This window comes from Chaetura pelagica, unplaced genomic scaffold, assembly GCF_000747805.2.
Source record: "Chaetura pelagica isolate M959 unplaced genomic scaffold, ChaPel_1.0 scaffold109, whole genome shotgun sequence".
Taxonomy (NCBI): Eukaryota; Metazoa; Chordata; class Aves; order Apodiformes; family Apodidae; genus Chaetura; species Chaetura pelagica.
Window position 1 is genome coordinate 12,910,672 of NW_009970725.1, and position 19,368 is coordinate 12,930,039.

The 19,368-nt window shown below is 38.7% G+C and overlaps 1 protein-coding gene across 1 annotated transcript in view; it reads left to right on the forward strand.

Annotated features, from left to right (window-relative positions):
* PTPRM (protein tyrosine phosphatase, receptor type, M) overlaps window positions 1-19,368 on the forward strand; it is a 331,529-nt gene that overhangs the window by 227,941 nt on the left and 84,220 nt on the right. The window contains exons 18-19 of the mRNA XM_010006866.1: window positions 482-493; window positions 1,254-1,441. Of these exons, the coding sequence (XP_010005168.1) occupies window positions 482-493; window positions 1,254-1,441 (200 nt within the window). The remainder of the gene's footprint in view (window positions 1-481; window positions 494-1,253; window positions 1,442-19,368) is intronic.

Sequence of the window (19,368 nt, forward strand, 5' to 3'; positions counted from 1 at the left end):
GCTTGAATTAGACAAAGCACTACATCTGCTATTTCAGTTAAAAATCAAAAGCACTTTGAGATACATAAAATTAATTTTTTTGGGGTAAAGAGAAAAAAATATTATTATAGTTGGACCTTAGAATTTGGGTTGTTGTTAGATTTTTTTCTCTTGTCAAGTCCAAACAAATTTTTCAAATCCTAGCTAAACAGGAAGAAAGCCATATTGCTTACTTAGGTAGAGAGCACTTTCACATCTCATAAGTTTCCGTCTCAGTTGCATTTGTGTGAATTAACTCACAGTGAGATACTTTAGCTTCAGTACATTTAATTTATACTGTGAAACTGAGATCAGAATCTGACTCATTTAGGAAATCACTCTGTAATAAATAAATTACAAACATAAATTGTCCTGTAATTATTAATGTAGTACTGTTGCTTATGCCCTGTTTCCTTTTTCTCCTCCTCTTTTTTTTTTCTCCTGATATGTATCTTCTTAAAAGTGCCAATCAATGGTAAGTTGCCCATTTGCCCCATGGAAGAGATGTGGAGGGTTGGGAGAGTATGTGTCTTATAAAAATTTTAACCAGCCCACTGGGTTCTCCTGTTTGTTGGCTTGCATGTCAGTTGACATACAACATTCCATGCCTAATGTGATGGCTCATGATATACTGTGGTCCTAAAGCATGTTCAGCAACCAGTCAAAATATTTTTCCTGATCAGATGATCCTTTGCATTTGTCCTCTCGTAGTTTGTCTCCAAATGTTGTATCAGATCTACATTTTCATTGCAGTCCTAGCTTGATGAAACCATAAGCCATTTTGTGCATCTTTTTATTTTGCTCACTCCAAACATTTGCTCTAAATTTGCAGTGTAAAATATAGCACTTCAGTAATCTAAGGAGAATGCAAGTCCAATTCCATTCCGTGGGACTTGTTGAAGTTTCAGAATGAAACTTCTGTGCAGTTTAGAACCAAATGCCTAATTTAAAACCTGTTTGTAATCAGCTAGTCATATTTAAAACAATATTAGAGTTCGGACTGCTCTGCAATGCTTTCATTGTAGAACCATGGAGTTTGCCTCATTCCAATCAGTCGTGCAATTTCCCTGTGTAAACTGCTCCATGGATTTAATGTTCTTCTGGTGTAGCCTTCACAGACAGACACAATACTGATGGTGTCAGATTTCTGCCATTCTCTTGGAAATCTGTGTAGCTTTTATTTCTATTAATAAAGTGAAAATGAGCCAGTACATTATGAAATACTCTTTTTCTAGATGAAACCCATACGATGGTCAGTGACACAAGCAGCCTGGTCCAATCCCATACCTACAAGAAGCGAGATCCAGTGGATGTGCCCTACCAGACCGGACAGCTTCATCCAGCCATCCGTGTAGCTGACTTGCTACAGCACATCACCCAAATGAAGTGTGCAGAAGGCTATGGATTCAAGGAGGAGTATGAAGTAAGTGTCAGGTGTAATGATCTGATTATTATGTCTTCTGGACTGTTGGCTTTGTCTGTCTGCTACCTGTACCACATAAGAGGAAAAATTACGACTCAACCACGTGAGCCAGCTGCTGTGTGAGGGAAAACATTGAATGGAAAGGATGACCTCTACAGTGAGCACATTTTCTGGTTGTAACCAGCCAGATGAAGAATGACGCATGAAAATCTTTATTGGGAAACTCTGCCTAATTCTAATTGCATAAAGCTGTATATTCCAAATAACAGATCCACTACTGTTCTCCCAGAACTTGCTGTGTTTTCCTTTTACTAATAAAGAATATAGCTTTTTTCCAAAGCTCTACATCACAGATTGTCTAATCACACTTATCCTGTAACACAATATTAGCTTAGAAATCAAATTCTACAAGGAATATTTCTTGGAATAGTAGTATTCATCACAGAGAGGAAGTGCACAAATCTTCAGAGAGGCCTATAGGGCTATAAAATTTATTCTGTGGTGCCTGAACCGTTTCCCACTAGCTGGAGGCTATCTCTCATCCTCATTATTTTTCATATGAACTCATAGTCTCACTTTTTTCCTTTTTTTTTTTTTTTTTTTTTCTACAAGGAATATTTTGGTTCTTCATTTCATGCTAGAGTGACCTGTTCCTCCCTGTTATCATCTTAATTTTAAGTGTCATGACCGCTACATCCTGGCAAATACTATAGGAACGCAACACATTGCACTGCAGATCTTGTCTTCATTGTGAAATGGATCAGTTTGCTAAGTGAAAAAAGTTTTTAAAAAAGCAGAACCTGCTCTTGTGCTGAAAATTTAAGGTAGTATTATACCTGACTTCAAAACCTTAGTTATGATAAAATGTCTCAAGAACATACCACTCTTCACCCAAATCATCTATTTGAATGAAGAGAGACTTAGCAACCTGCATTGTTTGCCTAATATGAGGGAATATTTGAGACCTTTAAAATCTGATCTGCTTAGGTCAGATATTTTAATTGTTAGGCTGTAAAAATACAGGTTCTTTGTCCATTTTCTTTGCCTTTAACTCAGATTTTAGGGAGTTTATTCATGTTAATGATTCCCACGTACAGGAACACTGTAATATGGGTTGGTAAGATGTCTACAGAGAGTATTTTCCCACATGATTACAGTTTGGTGGATTTGAGCCCAAAAATCAAGTAGCATAAATTTATTCACAGAAGACAAATTTGTAAGATTGATCCACAGGGTTGCACTTTAAATTGTCAAAAAATTGATTTATCAGGTAGAAAGATGCACTGCATAAGAACCGGAGTTCTAATCTGTAGTCAAAGGTGTCACCTCTGAAATACTCTATTAACTTTTAATACATTAGATGGAATATGATCCAAGATTGTTAGATTTGGGAAAAAAAACAACAAACCTTCCCTGCCCTGTGTTCTAGGAAAGCAATGATGATCACCAGCAGCCCATCCATCTCCATTTCCATGCACATGCTGTACCTGACAGAGCCTGTATCTGCCTCTGTATGTGGTAGTGTGCATTGGCCCAGTTGAGGAACCTGTCCCATCCATTTGTTCCATTGAGGAACCTGTCCAAACCACACTGCATCTTCAACCTAGAGCACAGCCCTAAATTTCCTTTCCTTGAAACTGGAATGTGACAAGTCAGAGGAACAAGTGTAAATGGGCTTACCATGATGTGACTCTTGACAACCACAAGAAGCGGAATGATACAGATTCAGTTTTTACTCTTTCTTCTCAGAGTAGAAGCCAGTAAAAAAAAAAAAAAAAAAAGAAAAAGAACACTTCTCATTCTTTCATCTGACAGAAAGAGAAGGGAGGAGGACAACCAGCAAAAGTCATTTCAATTACTTCCACCATGTAGAGCAAGCAACAGCTTCTCTTTTGAGCATGCACAAGTGTGCACTGCCCCAGAGGCTCAGGCTTAAGTTTTAAAGGTATAAACTGACATATTCACTGTTGCAGGTCCTTCAGGATGACCAATGCAATTCCTAGTACATCACTGAGATTTTGCAAGTGTACATACTGCTTCCATTTTACATGAGATAGTGTTTTTTTGAAGTTTGTGCTTTGTCACGCCAACTCCATGTTACAAAGATTGCTTAAATACCTAATTGCTTAAACTGTTTTTTGTAGTATTAGACTTCCAAAGCTCCCTGCTTCAGGCTACTTCTGAAGTCACTGATGACATTTTTTCCCCTGAAATGTAGAAAACAATTCATTCCCAGAAGGAGCTAATCACTTGTCAAGTTTCATTTGTGTAGCTGACTCAAACAAGTTTGTTCCTGTGAGGTTTTTTATGCCACTTTTATTTTAAAATGATAGAATTGAAAATTCTTGTCTTTGGAAAAGATTTGCTCATCAGCCAAAACCTTTTATACCAGCATTAAGCCTAGAGGAAAGCTACAATTAATTTATAAAAAATAAAAGAAGACTGTAAAGTGGAATTTATAATGCAGCCAATGACATGGCTTTTTAACTGTAACGGATGAAATGATGCCGCTGAGAAACAGTTTCCAGGAAAATCACTTAATTTTGAGCTTACCAAGCTGATGAATGGCATCCCATTACAGACAGTAGGTGTAGTCATGACTAATGCCAGTAGATGCAGTACATTAGGATGCAGTTTATTAATAGTGGCAGGGAAGGGGACTTGAAATACTGCAGCTGCATCCAAAGAAGTCTTCTTTGTGTGTGGAAATTGTTTGTAATCAGAATAGACCATCACTAGGCCTATCTTTGAGAGATTTTCCCATTGAACTACTGCAGTATTTCTGTTTGTCCTCCAACTGCAGTGAAAAACTGCCCAATATGTTCTAGGACTGCTAATATTGTGTTTCTCTTTGTTTGTGCTGCTGCCACACTGATACTGTCCTCTTTGCAAGGTTGAACTAGACAACAAAATATTTTTTTTCCTTATAAATTATCAGAAGGATAACTGTCCAATTGAAAATAAAGTAGTTTGTCAGGGGATTTGTTTTGAATGAAGTCTCATAGATGATTTTTGATCTAACAAGACTGCAGGTTTATATAGTCTCACCAGGGAAAGAATTTGTTTCACTCTGAAAATGAATTTGTTGAACTGAAAATGAAGTAAAGTAGCACATTGCCTGTTAGCAGCACTTTAGAGGAGTACAAAGATACAGAAAGAACACTGCTGTGTATATTTTTAAGTATGTTAAAATTAAACTTAATAATTAGGGCCACTGTTCACAGTCTGATCAGATCTATGTAGTTTTAAGTCCTATTGGTTTCATGAATGAGTTCTTGGAGTCACGTTACTAACTGGTGATAAGGATAACATTTGAAAGCTCATATTTAAGCACCAGCAGGCTGGTAGTTAATCAATTGCTGCTCAGCTCTGCATTAGGATTACCAGCTCAAGATACTGAGTATCTTCAGCTCCTTCTATACAGGGGCTTGAGGGAGCACGGTATTTTGCAGGATGATGCCCTTTTTTCCTCCTGGGAGGAGCAGAGATACTTTGGCTCTCATCACTGAGAAGGCTTTGGTGGAATATCAGCAGGGAAGCAGCCTGGCCCTGTTCCTGCAATGGCACATGCAAAGGCTCCTGTTCCCTTGAGCAGGATCAGGCGCTGGCTCCTGGAGGTAACAGAGCAGCTTCTGGTTTTGTGCCTGGCTCTGCCTGTGGAGCAGGAGCAAGTAGACACGAGTCCTTCACTGCACATTTGGCGACAGGCTCGCTGCCCATTTCCCCATGAGGTTCTCAGGTGTGGAAATAACGTGAACACGTTTCTGTAAACTGTGGGCTCAGACGCAGAGCTTCATTTGCAGCCTAGCGAAGTGTGAATGATTGCAAGGGATTGCACAGGAGTCCTGAAACTCAGGGAAGTTTCCAAACAACTAGCCTGCAGTAGAGCTTTCAAATCCTTTCTATTCCCTGCCAGACCCTTAAGAAAGGGAAGATTTTTGCTTGTTACCAGCCATGTTAGAATGACAGGTTGACATTGGCCTGATTTCACGTGCACCCCTACTCTAATCTGGGGTTACTTCAGCTGCTCCCCAACTCTACAGCGTGAATGAGCTTGTACTGATCGTGAAGGAGGCTCATTGTTTATCTCCACTCTGCATTACATGAACGAAATAAATAGAAAAAGAGGGTGAAAGTGGTCTCTACAGTTCATCACTTCTTCCTTACACCTGCCTCCCCTTGGTTTTAGACTCCCCAGTTTCAGAGTACTTCACACTGTATCCTTTCACAAGAATGTGTATCTGTCAAAAGGCCATAAACACACAGATGCAAAGAAGCGAGTTCATCTCCATGATCTCCAACAGATGGACTAAGCTGCTGGAGGCCAGCATAGCCTGGCATAGAGAGGGCAGAAACAGAGAAAATCATCAAAGTCTTATAATTTTAAATAAGATTTATTTTTCACCCTTTTGTTTTTTGATCAGCAGAAAATTGGTGTCTGTTCAGTGTAAATTGTTTCTTTGTCGCATTAAGGTTAGTTGACATAAGGCAGTTTCAAATCGATTTCAGAGTGTCTACACAGGAGCTTGGACTGATTTAACAGAATTGATTTAAAAACACACCTTTAATTAAACCAGTGCAACTTTGTGTAGATAAAGCCTTGCAAAATCAATTTCACATTATGCTCCATGGCAGGGAGTTCCGAGCTTCCATTATCTCAAAACAGGAGGTTCCTTTGAAAAGCCAGGATTTGCAAAGGCTATCCTGCTCAGATCAGCCTCACTTACTGTTGCTAACAGGACTGTGTCAGTAAGAGTATAAAAAAAGGTTCCTTCATGTAGCTTTAACTTGAAGGCCTTTCCACTCACTCTCTCTCTCATGTCCCCTTTCTTCCCTTCCTGTCTCACACATCCACACCGTAAGGTTTTGTGGCAGTTAACTGTTCCAGTCAGGAAGTTATTTTATACTAATATTGTTAAACCAATACTATTCATAATACAGTAAAGTTATACACTGTCAAGATAAACTGTACTGATTATGCCCCTTTTATGCTGTGCAGTCTCCACTCTGAGTGGTTGCACCAATCTAATTGCATTAATCCCTAAATCACTGCAGTTAAATAGATGGATACCCATAAGGATACTAGCTCAAAGGGCCTATCGAGGTCAGGAACATTAAATACATTATCTAATGTATGTTAAAATTCATTTTGGTTTAGCACTTCTGAGCACCTCTTATAGATTGGTAGAAGTATGTTAAAATAGGTTATCTAGTCATGGTCGCTGTTCAGTTGTTCCTTGGGGAATTGTGGTCAAAGGTGATAATAAATGAGTGATTCGAAGAGGATTTGGAGATCAGTGTTGAGAATAATTTGGGGTATGGAAGAAATCCTATCTTCATAGCAATATATTTATTTAAATGGAACTTCAGAAGATATTGAGGCAGATGTGCTGATAATCAATAGAAGGTTTTTCGCACAGTGTACTAGTGGCCAGTGAAATATCTGTAGTAAACAGAAAAAAAACCCAACTCTTTAAAACCAGCAGAAATGCAGATCCTTGTTTTTGGGGGCAGAAAGTATTGCAGGCGAGATGGAAATTTTTTACATAGAAAGTTTTATGCCATACGTGCCTGCTTAAGGTTCTGTTTTCTCCAGACCACTGTTAGATAATTGTGTGGCCTGAGACTAAGTCTGATACAGTTTCCATTTTCTGCTGTCATGCAAAGGCACAACAGACCAGAATCCTGTCACTCCAACTCCATTCCTCAGTCACAGTTTTTCCCTTTCTTCAATTCCAGCTGGAAGACAAATTTGCTTCCACATGACATTTTTAAGCCCATGAAAATAATAGGAAAAATAAGTATTCTGTTCATGTTATGTTGATACAGCGACTGGCAGGACCCAGCTGGTGCTGCTTTTTCTGCATGTGTTCCTTGTAACAGCAGCTAGCCTGTCTCACCTCCAACCTGTACTTTCTTTACCATGCCTATTTCTCTGATTTTTATTTGATATTCTGCAGCACCAGCTGAGACAGTCAATACCACAATCAGTGCAGGTTATTTTCTATCCCACAAGACACACATAACAGAAAGCAGAAAGACTCTGAAACATTGTGGGGGAACAGGGGCATTAGTCCACAGTGTAAATGCACAAAGGACAACATCTGTGTCCTCCAGACTTGAGAGAAGGTAACTGTTTGTCTCTCTTTCTATGGTTGCAATAATGAGAAAACTCATTAGAGATTGTAAACACAACAGAAGTAGAAACAGAAATAAAATAGTGGTAATTTGTCCTGTGCAAATGGTGTGGAAAATTATTGGAAATATTCATTTGTAGAGAGTATTGCAGTTCCTTTTTTGAAGTTTTCTCATTTAGATGAGGCTCAGAACAATCACATGAAAGCTCAGTTGAATCTTCAGTACTGGAAAGTTGCAGTGGTCTGATTGTAGGCAGCGTAAATGTTCTCTCTAGTGCACAATGAAGGATAACCACAACCAACGGTGACAAAGGTCTTTTGTGTGAGACAGGTATTTCTCCTTTGTCAAAGGACTGTGTTCAGAAAAACCCAGTTCTTCAGATTACCATGGGATCTGCAGCAGCCTTCCATGAATTCTGATTTTTTTTCAGTTCAGAGGAGAGACACTTAGTTTGCTGAATGTGTGTTGGTGTGCAGCCAGTTTTAGGCATTTTTGAACCTATCTTTAATAGCTGTGAATTGGTGCTCTTAACGGATTTCAAATGTATGAGAAGTGCTGTCACAATGCATAATATCATTCACATGACACTGCCCTGTGCTGAAATGTGGCTGACTGCCCAGTGATCAAGGTGTCCCAGGACTTTCTAAATCTCACTGTTTCCTTCTCCCACTCTTCCTAAACACCTTCTCCTCCAATTTAAATAGAAGTGCATGTACATGCAGAAACAGCTTTCTAATTTGTTTTTATTCAAGCAGGTTTAATTAGAATTTATCCTTACTGCAGATTAGAGATTTATGCAGGTCATGGCTTCATTAGAAAGGCTTTGGAATTGTATCTGTTTGCATAATAAAAATGCAGAGATGTGTAGACTAGAATGCTTCCAATATCCTCAGGATTACTTTCAGTGGGGTGCAGGCAGTTGTTTGCTCATTCTGTGACACAGCTATTTTTGATACTGATCAGTCTGTGATTTATTTGGGTGTGACACTCCTGTTTCCTTCTTCTTAGTACCCCCACAGTCTGACCTGTATATGATCTCAGGCAGCAAGGATGCCTAACGAGAAGGAGGATGCTTAATTCAGCCCGATGTTTTTCTCCATGTGCATCTACCAGGCTCAATCTTTTATGTGAAGTTTAGAGTATGTCTTAAGGAATGCCTGGCAGCATTAAGTGCATCTTTCGTGACCACTGTATCCCTTTAAGCAGTTAAAACAGAGACTGGTGGTATTGATCCACTCAGAAAAGTGTTGGTCCACTCAAAAGTCATGATATACAGATCCTTAAGCTGATCAATTGGATGAATAAACTGAACACAAGTTGTTTTTACGTAGGAGCTCTGGCAGCTATTTCAATCATAAGCTGCCTCTACTGAGTGTGGTAGTCCTGCTGCATCTGATGGGAAACATATGAATGAATATAAAATGTATCTGCAATTTTAAAAAGGCTGCAAGATGTCAATTCACAGGGCCATGAAGATGCCCTGGGAGTCTTTTCCATGTTCAGGTATTTAGCAGCCATTTATTTCATATTTCACCATAGCTGGACTGAAAATCAGAAAGTAATGTAAAGCATGATAAGTACCTCTGGTGTTATTCCTAATCTGTAATAAGTGAACCTACTTAAGTGTATGAAGTGGAATCATTTTAGCTGTTACATACAATTTTGTGGATGTGTCTCTTCTCCTTTGTTATCTCATGGCAATGAAGTTTTGATCTCTTTCAGAAAGTTTTGAGGTTTTCCTCTCTTGGGTCCAGATACCACAGCAGTCTTTCAAAACTTGTTTTAGTTTTGCTCCCCTTTTCCCTGACCTATGACTCCATCATTAGGATCTTTTATTCTCTGAAGACATTACAAAATCTTTCTCAATTTATTCTGGAAAGATTTATGGGCATGTACGTTGTTAAATTGGAGCAATAAAAGAAGTAACTTCCAAGTTTCACTGATTGGTGTCAACTTGGCACCAAGCAGGTCTTTGGAAAACTAGTATCCACATCTGATAAATCTAAGTAATTAACACAGGGGCTATATAATTTTAATGGGAAGAGCTAAGCTTTTCCATCTTACTGCTTCGTTGTGTTTGGATGTAGAGAGGTATATGCTTGTTCTTTTAATAACCAGCCCTCAACACATCGCTCCACTATTGTAGCATTTGGAATCTGTTGCACTGTTATTCTCCAGCCTCTCTTGTCTTCCTTCCCTTTGGCAGCCACAGGGCCACAGAGAAACAGTCAAAGTCCTACTAGGCAGAATTCTCAGAATATATTTTAATCTGTTTGACTGATAGGCAAGTTAATTTTTGCTGAGTGAACTTGCTAGTGTGCGTTTGCTGGTATGAAATCTATGCTTTCTCTGTACCTTTTGAAATTAGGGTTTAGTTTCAGATTTAGCTAATCTGTGCATCATTATGGGCAATTGAACACCACAGTAGGAGATTAAATGAGGCCATTGAACTTAATTTCACTCAAATGGCGAGTTTCCCGAGGGAAATCTCCAAGAATAGCTTTAGTGCTCACATAAGAAGGGTGACAGGTTAAGCATTAGAATGCTATTGACAAGTATGATTCAAAAGAAAGAAAAGTTTTTACAACATTACAGGCAATATTGCTGCATATTTGCTGCAGACTGACTTATTAATTATTGAAATAAGACATTGAATATTTGATCAGAATCTGTAATCACTCTTTCAGTTACCATTTTATTTACTTTTGAAAACTGCTGATGTACCATACTTTTCCCATTGCACCTGCAAAAATGAATTGGTCCAATTTCTGTGCACAGAATAATATATTGTACTTTAATGTTCAAGATATTATTCATTACCTCCCACTCACATAAGCCTCCTTACCTCCTTCATATTTTATTAGTGCCCTTTAAAAAGACGTAAAAAATCAGTCATGTAGTGATTCCATTTTAAATTATGCAAATGATGTTAAATGCAATTATAATCTATTATTTATTAATTATATATACACTCTATGTGTTTTCTATGGATTGTATTTATTCACTATAAATAATTAGGCATTTTAGTCCATTGCTGAACTCATGATCATAGCACTATTGTTGGCTGTTTGTAAAGTGAGAGGAGCACTTTTCAAATCAAATTAGCATAACTTAGCTATTAGGAGTTTTCAATTAGTAGCAGTTTATCTGCAACATACCTAAAATATGCATTATTTTCTATAATGCATTTGTTTTAAATAAGTTAAAATAATCATTATTAATTTTTCAGGAAATGAAAATGAATATTCCTATGTAGCCTCTGGCTCACTATATATTTTAATAATTTTCTAACTGGAATACAAGATGATTTTTTACACATTTCCTGTGGTGCTTTAGTAATTGTCCTGACAATGGAATAGATGACCAGCATTTTCTAGGAGGAATTATTTTTTTTGTTACAACATACTGATTTGATGGCCCCAAAAGATTTTGTGTGAAATGTTAAGTCTGCAGAAAATCTGGCAGGCCATAGCTGGGCAGATAAGGGGGTTGTCAAGCCTCCTTTCCCTGCTATTGGTTTCCTGCCATTGCCTCTGTCTCAGCCTTATTGCTGCTCACCCAGTTACCCATCAAGCTGGATCTCAGTGATGCCACTGCCCACACTCTTTTCGGGCTGCTGCTGTTCTCCAACTGCTTGGCTTTGCATCCATCTTATTAACTAGCAGTTAGGTAGCTCTGGGTCCTCAGCAACTCCTCTGAGACATGGAGAGGATACAGCCTGCCAAACAGCCGTGAGAAGATGCTGGCATCTTTGTCAGGCAGAGACAATGATGAACAGGGCAGCTATAGGATAAAAGTGGCATCCAGGCCAAAGCTGATGGGAAGATGAGGGTACCTGTTGAAAAAAAGCAGCCCAGGAGGTGGGCAGAAGGAAAAGCAGGCTGGCTTTGGGGACTTGTGAAATACTGTCAGTGAGAGACAGTATTGCATGACATGATGGCAGCATCAATCATGTGAAATTATTGGAGTTGCTGGCTTTGCAGCTCACTTCAGGACTGATGAAAATTCATAATGTTGACATTTCTTCACAAGACAAAAACTTAAGACCATGCTCACTCACCAGAAATGCACACAAGAGCTGAAAGGTTTAGCTTTACAGCATGATTTCAAATCCAAGGCAGACCTTAAGCACATAAGTGTGTAAGTGCAGATAGCTGATGTAAGGGACTGCTTTAAAGTTGTTTTTGACACACATTGTTTCCTGTTTTACATTTCGTCTTTCACTTAAATGGAAGGAATACCCAGGGCATCAGATACATAATAGTTTAGACATATTCGTGTAATTGCTTGAATATCTGCCCACCAAAACAGTGCAGTTTCTTCCTCTTAAGATGTTAAAAAAGATTCATGACTGACAATGCTCTGCTTTGGTTTAGGGGTGAAATAGATAGCGTGTGTTCATGTAAGGTTAAAATCTGCCGATCAGCTGAGCTCCGTTACTACTCATCTAGGTTTAAGGTGCTCGCCTGTGCAATAATAACTGTTCTTTCTTCGTATATGGCAGAAAAGTAGCTCTTATATCTACAAGAGAGAGGTCTAAGTCTCCAAGAGACTGGCTATCTCCACACTTACACCACACACCAAAGGGAGACAAAAGAAGACCTTCCTTGATGCACAGGCTGGGGCTGTTCTGAAGCAGACATACCTATGGCTGCCTTCTGCTTGCAAAGGTAGCCTACAGTAAAGGGGCTATGAGCTCTTTAAGCAGCATTGTAGATTTTTGACCTACCCAAACAGTGACAGGATTCCCTTCTGAATTGAATATGTCTTAGTGCTTGCGCTGGGGTGGTGGAAGCTTCCATGCAGTGCAGTATTGTTTCCTGAAGTAAAGCATAAAGTTTCAGTGTGTGATTGGTACGGGAGAAGGCAACAGCAATATTTTGCCTTTGATGCTTAAGTACTTGGCTGTATCACAGACCTTTGAGTTTTAATGTGAGAGAGTATTACCATCAAATTCTTTACAACAAATACCTACACATGAGCAATCTCTGTGTTTTTCTTTATCGAGGATGGTGACAAAGCAACAAAATTCCAGTATGACATAATAAATGTTTAAAAGGTAGGTCAGAGCCTGTATCCTTTACTCAGGAAAGAACAGTAACAGCAGCCACCTCCAACCTCACATAAATAGTTAGGAAAGAAACGAGATGACTCAAATAGATGGAGAAAAGCTTGTAGTGCAAAGCTCTTTTTAGATTTTCATGTCTTTCCAAGATCCTCTGAATGTAAGCATGACTGTCAAGTTGAGACGTGTGCTTTTTAATCTTGAGAAAGACTGCACACAACAGTTCTTTCATCTTTTGTGATACCAGTATTGTGTTTCCAAGTGCTGTCAACCATTAGTCATTGCCAGAACATTGTTTAGTGTACTGTATGCTTAAAGTGTATTTCAGAACGTTGTCCTCTGCATTAGACCGTGATACCAGCTGAGCTTTTCTTCACTTACCCTTGATTTTTATCCATTTCTATTTGTCATTGATATCCCTGGCCAAGGTGGACAAATAACTACAGTAAAAGCCTGCATTTTCAGTTCACAGTTTTGTTCTGTCACCCATTCATACTTCCAGCTCAAGCTTCAATGCTCTGTGTGGCACTGCTGTACACAGCTTCTCTATGGTTGGCATAATGAACTATGTAAAGATTCTGTGAGTAAGGAAATCCTTAAAGTGGCACAGAGCCACTTTATCAAGTCCAGTACAAAGTCTCAACCTTGTTTCCAGGATAGTGAGGTATTACTCATTCCTGGCTGCCATAATACCCCCTTAAGATATTCTGAGCTGTGCCAGAAATCAGTGTTGCTTCTGCAATGCTAACAACAATTATTCATTATTCCTTAAAATACAGGGAATCAGGAGCACCCAACAAAGCTATTAAACAGCAGGTTTAAAGTGAACAAAAGGAAATATTTTTCACACAGCACGTAATTGCATTGTGGAGCTCATTGCCTCAAGATGCTGTGAAGCCAAAATTATAAATGGGTTCAAAAATGGGCTAGACAAATTCATTATTAAACAGAATGTCTGTGTGCAGTCTCTGGCTGAGGGAGAGATTGCTCAGGAAAGCCGCTGATTTCTAGAAGCTAAGAGGGTATGCTGGGGAAAGATTCACTCACTCTGCTCTATTCTTCATACTTTTTTGTAAACATCAGCTACTGGTACTGTTAAAGAAAAAGATGATAGGTTGTATGGACATCTGATTTGACCCAGTATGGCTGTTAACATACATAAAGAAGAATATAGATCAATGCTTCTATATATATACAAAGCAAACAATGTGATATGAAATGGTAAATTTTTTATGATTGTTTTCTTTTTTTACATACTGGTAGTCAGTTTTATAGAATTAACATCACTTCAGTTTATAAAGAATACAAAGAGCTCTTTAAGTTAGAGTTCAGTTAGCATCCTCCATGGTTTCTAGTTCTTTTACTTTTGTAACCGTTCTCCTACTCCACTGTCTTGCTCTTGGACTGTGAAATGCTGGATGGTGATGCTGTAAGGGGAAAGAGAAAACGAGAAACTCAGTCGTGAAATGTTTTTATTTAAAATATGTGTAGCTGTTATGCTAAAACCTAATCCTTGGGTTTTGGTTCTGAGCAGTGCTTTATTCTTCAAGGAACCTTGTTTACATTAATTAGTCTCTTTCAAAAGAGTCATGTTACTTACAGTACATAGAGGTAGTGGAATTAAACTTTTAGTTTGGACAGTAAACCACTTCTTGCCTTTTGGAGAGCAAAAGGGGGACAGTTACATGAATTTTGAAATAAACAGATTGAGCTTTCAAACCACATCAAAGCATTTGCTTCAGTTTTGCACCAGGGAAAACATTTCAAATCTAAGCAAATTTGGTGTCTTGCCTAGTAGTTTTATATACACATCAGTTTTGCCACTGACTTTTTAATTGTCTCTTCTGTTACAACATCACCAGCTTGAATTTTACATATTGATGGTTACATTGTGAATCAAGTCTATAGAACCGACAGTAACTAGAACATACAGAAATGTTTGAATCCAAGGAAAATCAGATGAACTGCTCATGCTTTTTATATGTTTAATTGTAGATCTGGTTAGAGATTGACATATTTTACTTGCAATTGTCAGTTCTTTGCACACCATTTGTGTTTATTGGGAAGCAAATGTCTTTCCTGTTGACATAACTAGCACTGTGTTTTCTTTTAGCTCAAGTATGCTACAGTGGGTTTGCCTTAAATATCTTATAAAGGATCAGCTTGGATCAGCTTAAAATAGCCCAGCTCCAAGGGCCAAGAGATGAGTGAAACCACAAAACTTTTGTCTAGCTACACAACAACACAGAAGTCTGCTTGTGCTTACTCAATATTTATATTTGTACCCTGAAGTGCTCCCTCTAATACCAAGAATCTTGCCCACAGATAAAGCTTTACCTTTTATTACAGCCCCTCTTAGATGTGGGAATCCTACTTACTCCCTGCTGATTGCCACAGGAGGGTAAGGTGAAAACATTCATAGTCCCATAGCTATTGCAGAAGTATTTGAAAACATGGAGTTAGGGTGAAACAGTGATTCTGCCTTCAGTGAAGGTGGTGCTGAACACCTTAATATCTTTCTTGAAGTGAGGGACCCAGAACTGCACACAGTACTTGAGGTGAGGTCTCACCAGTGCCACTCCTTGGTCCTGCTGGCCACAGTATTCCTGATACAAGCCAGGATGCCATTGGCCTTCTGGGCCAACTGGGCACACTGCTGGCTCACATTCAACCATGGAGAAGGTGTTTGGACTTCGGAATGGACTGCTCAGGGTAGTGGTGGACTCACCATCCCTGGAGGTGTTTAAGGAAGGACTGGATGTGGCCCTTAGTGCCATGGTCTAGCCGATGTGGTGGTGTTAAGTCATAGGTTGGGCTTCATGATCTCAGAAGTCTTTTCCAGCCTCAATAATGCTGTGATTCTGTATGCTACAATTTTTGTGTTTCCCTACGTGGTCCAGCCCAGACCTACACTGCATTTCTCACCCAGGTTCTGCCATTGCCACCTCCTCTCCTGTGTGCAGCAGGCAAGGCAGTGGGTAGGGCTCCTTCTCCCTGGCACCAGGAGAAGTGACAAGCAGGAGACAGACTAAGTGATTCAGTGTCTCTGGGATTGAGAGAGGAAAAGGTCTCCTCTTCATCTGTTCTCTTTCCCCATTTTTGCAAAATAGCAAGTTCCAGAGTTCCGGGAAACCTGACTGACTAATATTGATATTTAATAGTAACTTTTTTTTTGGTGTCATGAAAGATTTGAGTGGTGCTACCTATATAACTTGTAGCATGGAGGATCTGTGTGACATACTCAAGCTTAGTAGTGCAATAGTATAAAAAAGAAAAAAAAAAAAAAAAAAAGTTGCTTTCCTCTCAATTATCATGGAGAAAAAGAAGAAAACACACTATAGACAGTACTATTTTTGGTGCCACTAACACACACCACATTTTAAAAAGCTGAAAATGCATGTGCAGAGAGCAATTAAGTACTCCATTCACCATACAGTTTAGCCCACATCTGGAGCAGTTCCAGCAGAGGGTTTGTGCTAAAATTCACGTTTGATCTGATGTCCTATCCGTATTTGTATTTTAACTGATTTTGTAAGATTAGATGCCAGCTATTATGACTACAGTGAAGTTACCAAGAATGATAATTTCCAAATTCATCTGCCTAATATGAAAAGAGTAAAACCATACTTTTTGAGGCTATTACCTCAGATATACTTGTAAATATATTCTTATGACATTAAATTCAGCTTACAGATGTTGACTTAGGACTAGGTAGGGAGCCAGAATAGTACATGGGACTACCATGTTACGTGGACAGATTTGCACTAAATTACTGGAAATGAGGCAGAAAAACAGAGTTTAAGGTTCACTGAGCTCAAATCAGTTTTACTGTCTTCTAGTATCTTACTATCTTTTACTAACTTGATGGATTTTACCATCTCAGCATCCCGGAAAACTGTTCATTTTGGAAGACAAATCTTTTCTTTTAACTTATGTTAGGCAATTCAAGGACATTTCTAGTTGCCTTGCAATTTGCTCTGAAACATTATTTTGAAGAATACTGTGATCCATGTCCAGTAAATCACTAGTATCAGGAAGATATCCTAATGGTTGAGCAGTCAGGTAAAATTTCAGTACCCCTGTCTCCATTCCAATGACTCCTGTGCCAAGTAGTAAAAGATAAAGAGACATTTCTTTCTCTTCAGCTGTGGGAACTGAGGTTGTTTAGTTTGAAGAAATGAAGGCTCATGGGAGACCTTATTGCTCTCTACAACTACCTGAAGGGAGGTTGTAGTGAGATGAGTCTTGGTCTCTTTTCCTAAGTAAAAAGTGATAGAGCAAGAGGAAGTGGCCTCAAGTTGTGTCTGGGAAGGTTTAGATTGAATATTAGGAAAAAAATTCTGCACTGAAAAAGTTGTAAAGCACTGGAACAGGCTGCCCAGGGGAGTGGTTGAGTTACCAACCCTGGAGGGATTTATAGAAGTGGTGTTTTGGAAAATGGTTTAGTGGTGGACTTGGCAGTACAAGGTTAACGGTTGGACTTGATGATCTTAAAGATTTTTCCATCCTAAACTATTCTATGATTGCTGAGGATGCACTCTGCCCCATCATCTAGGTCATTAATAAAGATCTAAAACAGGATCCAACCCAGTATTCATGTCCTTAACACACCATCTGTATACTCCCTATTGTATGTTCTCCCTAATACTCCAGCTGGAACTGGACACTCTTCATCATTTTAGCTGGTTCCGTTGGCCGAATTTGGCATACAGAGTCTAATAATACTTTTAATAAGACATCTGATAAATATGGACTTTATTGGATTATTTCAAACAACTAGTAATTGGCTTAATGAGAGACAGATGTCTGGAATCTTTGTATTGTCTTGTAAGAGAAATATTTATATAGACACTCAAATTTTAAAAAGTTTTGTTTTATGGAGGGATGCAGAGAATAAAGGCATCTGCAGCTATTCAGCAGAGCTTTTATAATGTTGACTTGCCTCAATTAATCTAGCTTGAGTGCAGTGTTCTAATGAAAGGAAATGTAGAATAAAAATGTAGAGCTACAATGTACATAAATCTTGAAATGTCCACGGAGAGCTGATAAATTGATGTATTTTGCTCAGTTTATGCAAAAAAGAAAATGAAGAAGCAGACTGCAAAAAAACAAAATTATGCATCTAGTCATTAAACCTCAATCTTCATTACTGAAGAATTGTTTGGATACTCAGCAAGATCAGAATCTGAACAAATGAGTAGCTAGGTGACATGTTCACAAGGGTCCTGCACATCAGGAAGGTGCTGAACTATGATTACTCCCTCTCTGTTCTTAAAGCTGCGAATGTAAACAATATTTTGCACTGTTTTTTCTCTGTGACTAACGCTTTATTTGTTTGTTAAATTTCTTATTTCACGATGCATTTGTACATAGACTTTGTAACTCTTCAGTTAGCTCCCTTACTGCATAAACAACTCAACCACCTGTCACCACCATATTGTCGTTTAGAAAAAATACTTCCCTGTCAAACAATGACATTTTTCTTCCTTCTTTTTTGCGAGAGTTTGGTTTCTGTGAGTATTGCATTTGGTCTGTTATTTTGTTAAACTGTGCTGTTACTTGCATATAGCAAGTGTAAAACGCTACCAAACGGGAGTGGGAGAGACATCCTTGTTGCACACCCGCCCAGTAAGTAATTGATGACACTCAAATTGCCTTTTTCCTCATTATTGCTAGAGGATGATTTTTTTGAGTTAGTTAGTCCAACACTTACTTGCAGAGTATATTCTCTGAATGCATGCTGTGGGACTGATAAATAAGAAGAATGAAGAGACGTTTGCACTGGGACATTCCAAAATCTCCATTATATTGCACAAAATCTATACAAATTTGGAAAACTTTTCAAAGCTCTTCAAAAGTTTCTTTCTCAGGCATGAGGAATATCCTAGCTGATTAGATGGAAATCATTGGATAATCCAAATGTCCATTGGTAAGCTCGTGTGGATACACGCCATAGTGAAATGGTCACTGGTGTATGGTATATTTGCACTTTTCCATTGACAAAAGACCAGTACCACATACCTGATGTTAGATTAATGATGCAGAAGTGGTGCCCTAGTGACAGTGTTTAGGGACAGCAACCCCTTTGGCCCCCTCCTTCGTTGTTAACACAGAGGATTCCACTTCACTTTATCCATTAACTGAGTCTGGGTCCTTTGAGTAGCCTGTGATCCCATGTATTATATATTTGAAAAAAGTGTCTGGTTTTAAGCCTCATTGATAAATTGCTGCAGGGAAACCTCTCTTGGAATTAGGAAGTGCTGTACATACATTTCAAACACCAAAATAGGACCATTCAGGTTGATAACCTGATGTTGTTCATTAGTGTGCCTCTTCATTCTAAGTCTTGGGGGCTGTATTTTAGCACTGCTCTCTGTCATTATACAGTGAGCGTGTCAAAAATTATTAGGTTAACAAGTGACAGCAATAGTCATCATTGTCAATCCCATTAATACTGCTACTATTTTTATGATGATTGTCTTTATATGCTTTAAATACTTAATTATTCTTTCAGTAGTTTCTCAGAGAGGTGTCAAGTTGTCTAGAACCCAAGACCCTTTTTTTTCAGTTTTTACCCACTGTTCCTTTCCTGGAAGTGTGTAGTTGTCCAAAGGGAAGATGATTGGCAGGAAGCAATTAGAGTGAGACCCAGCAGAGGAATGTCTGGGAAAAGGAAACATAATTTTAAGAAGTTGAAGCCGGAAGTTGTGAATACTGAATATTG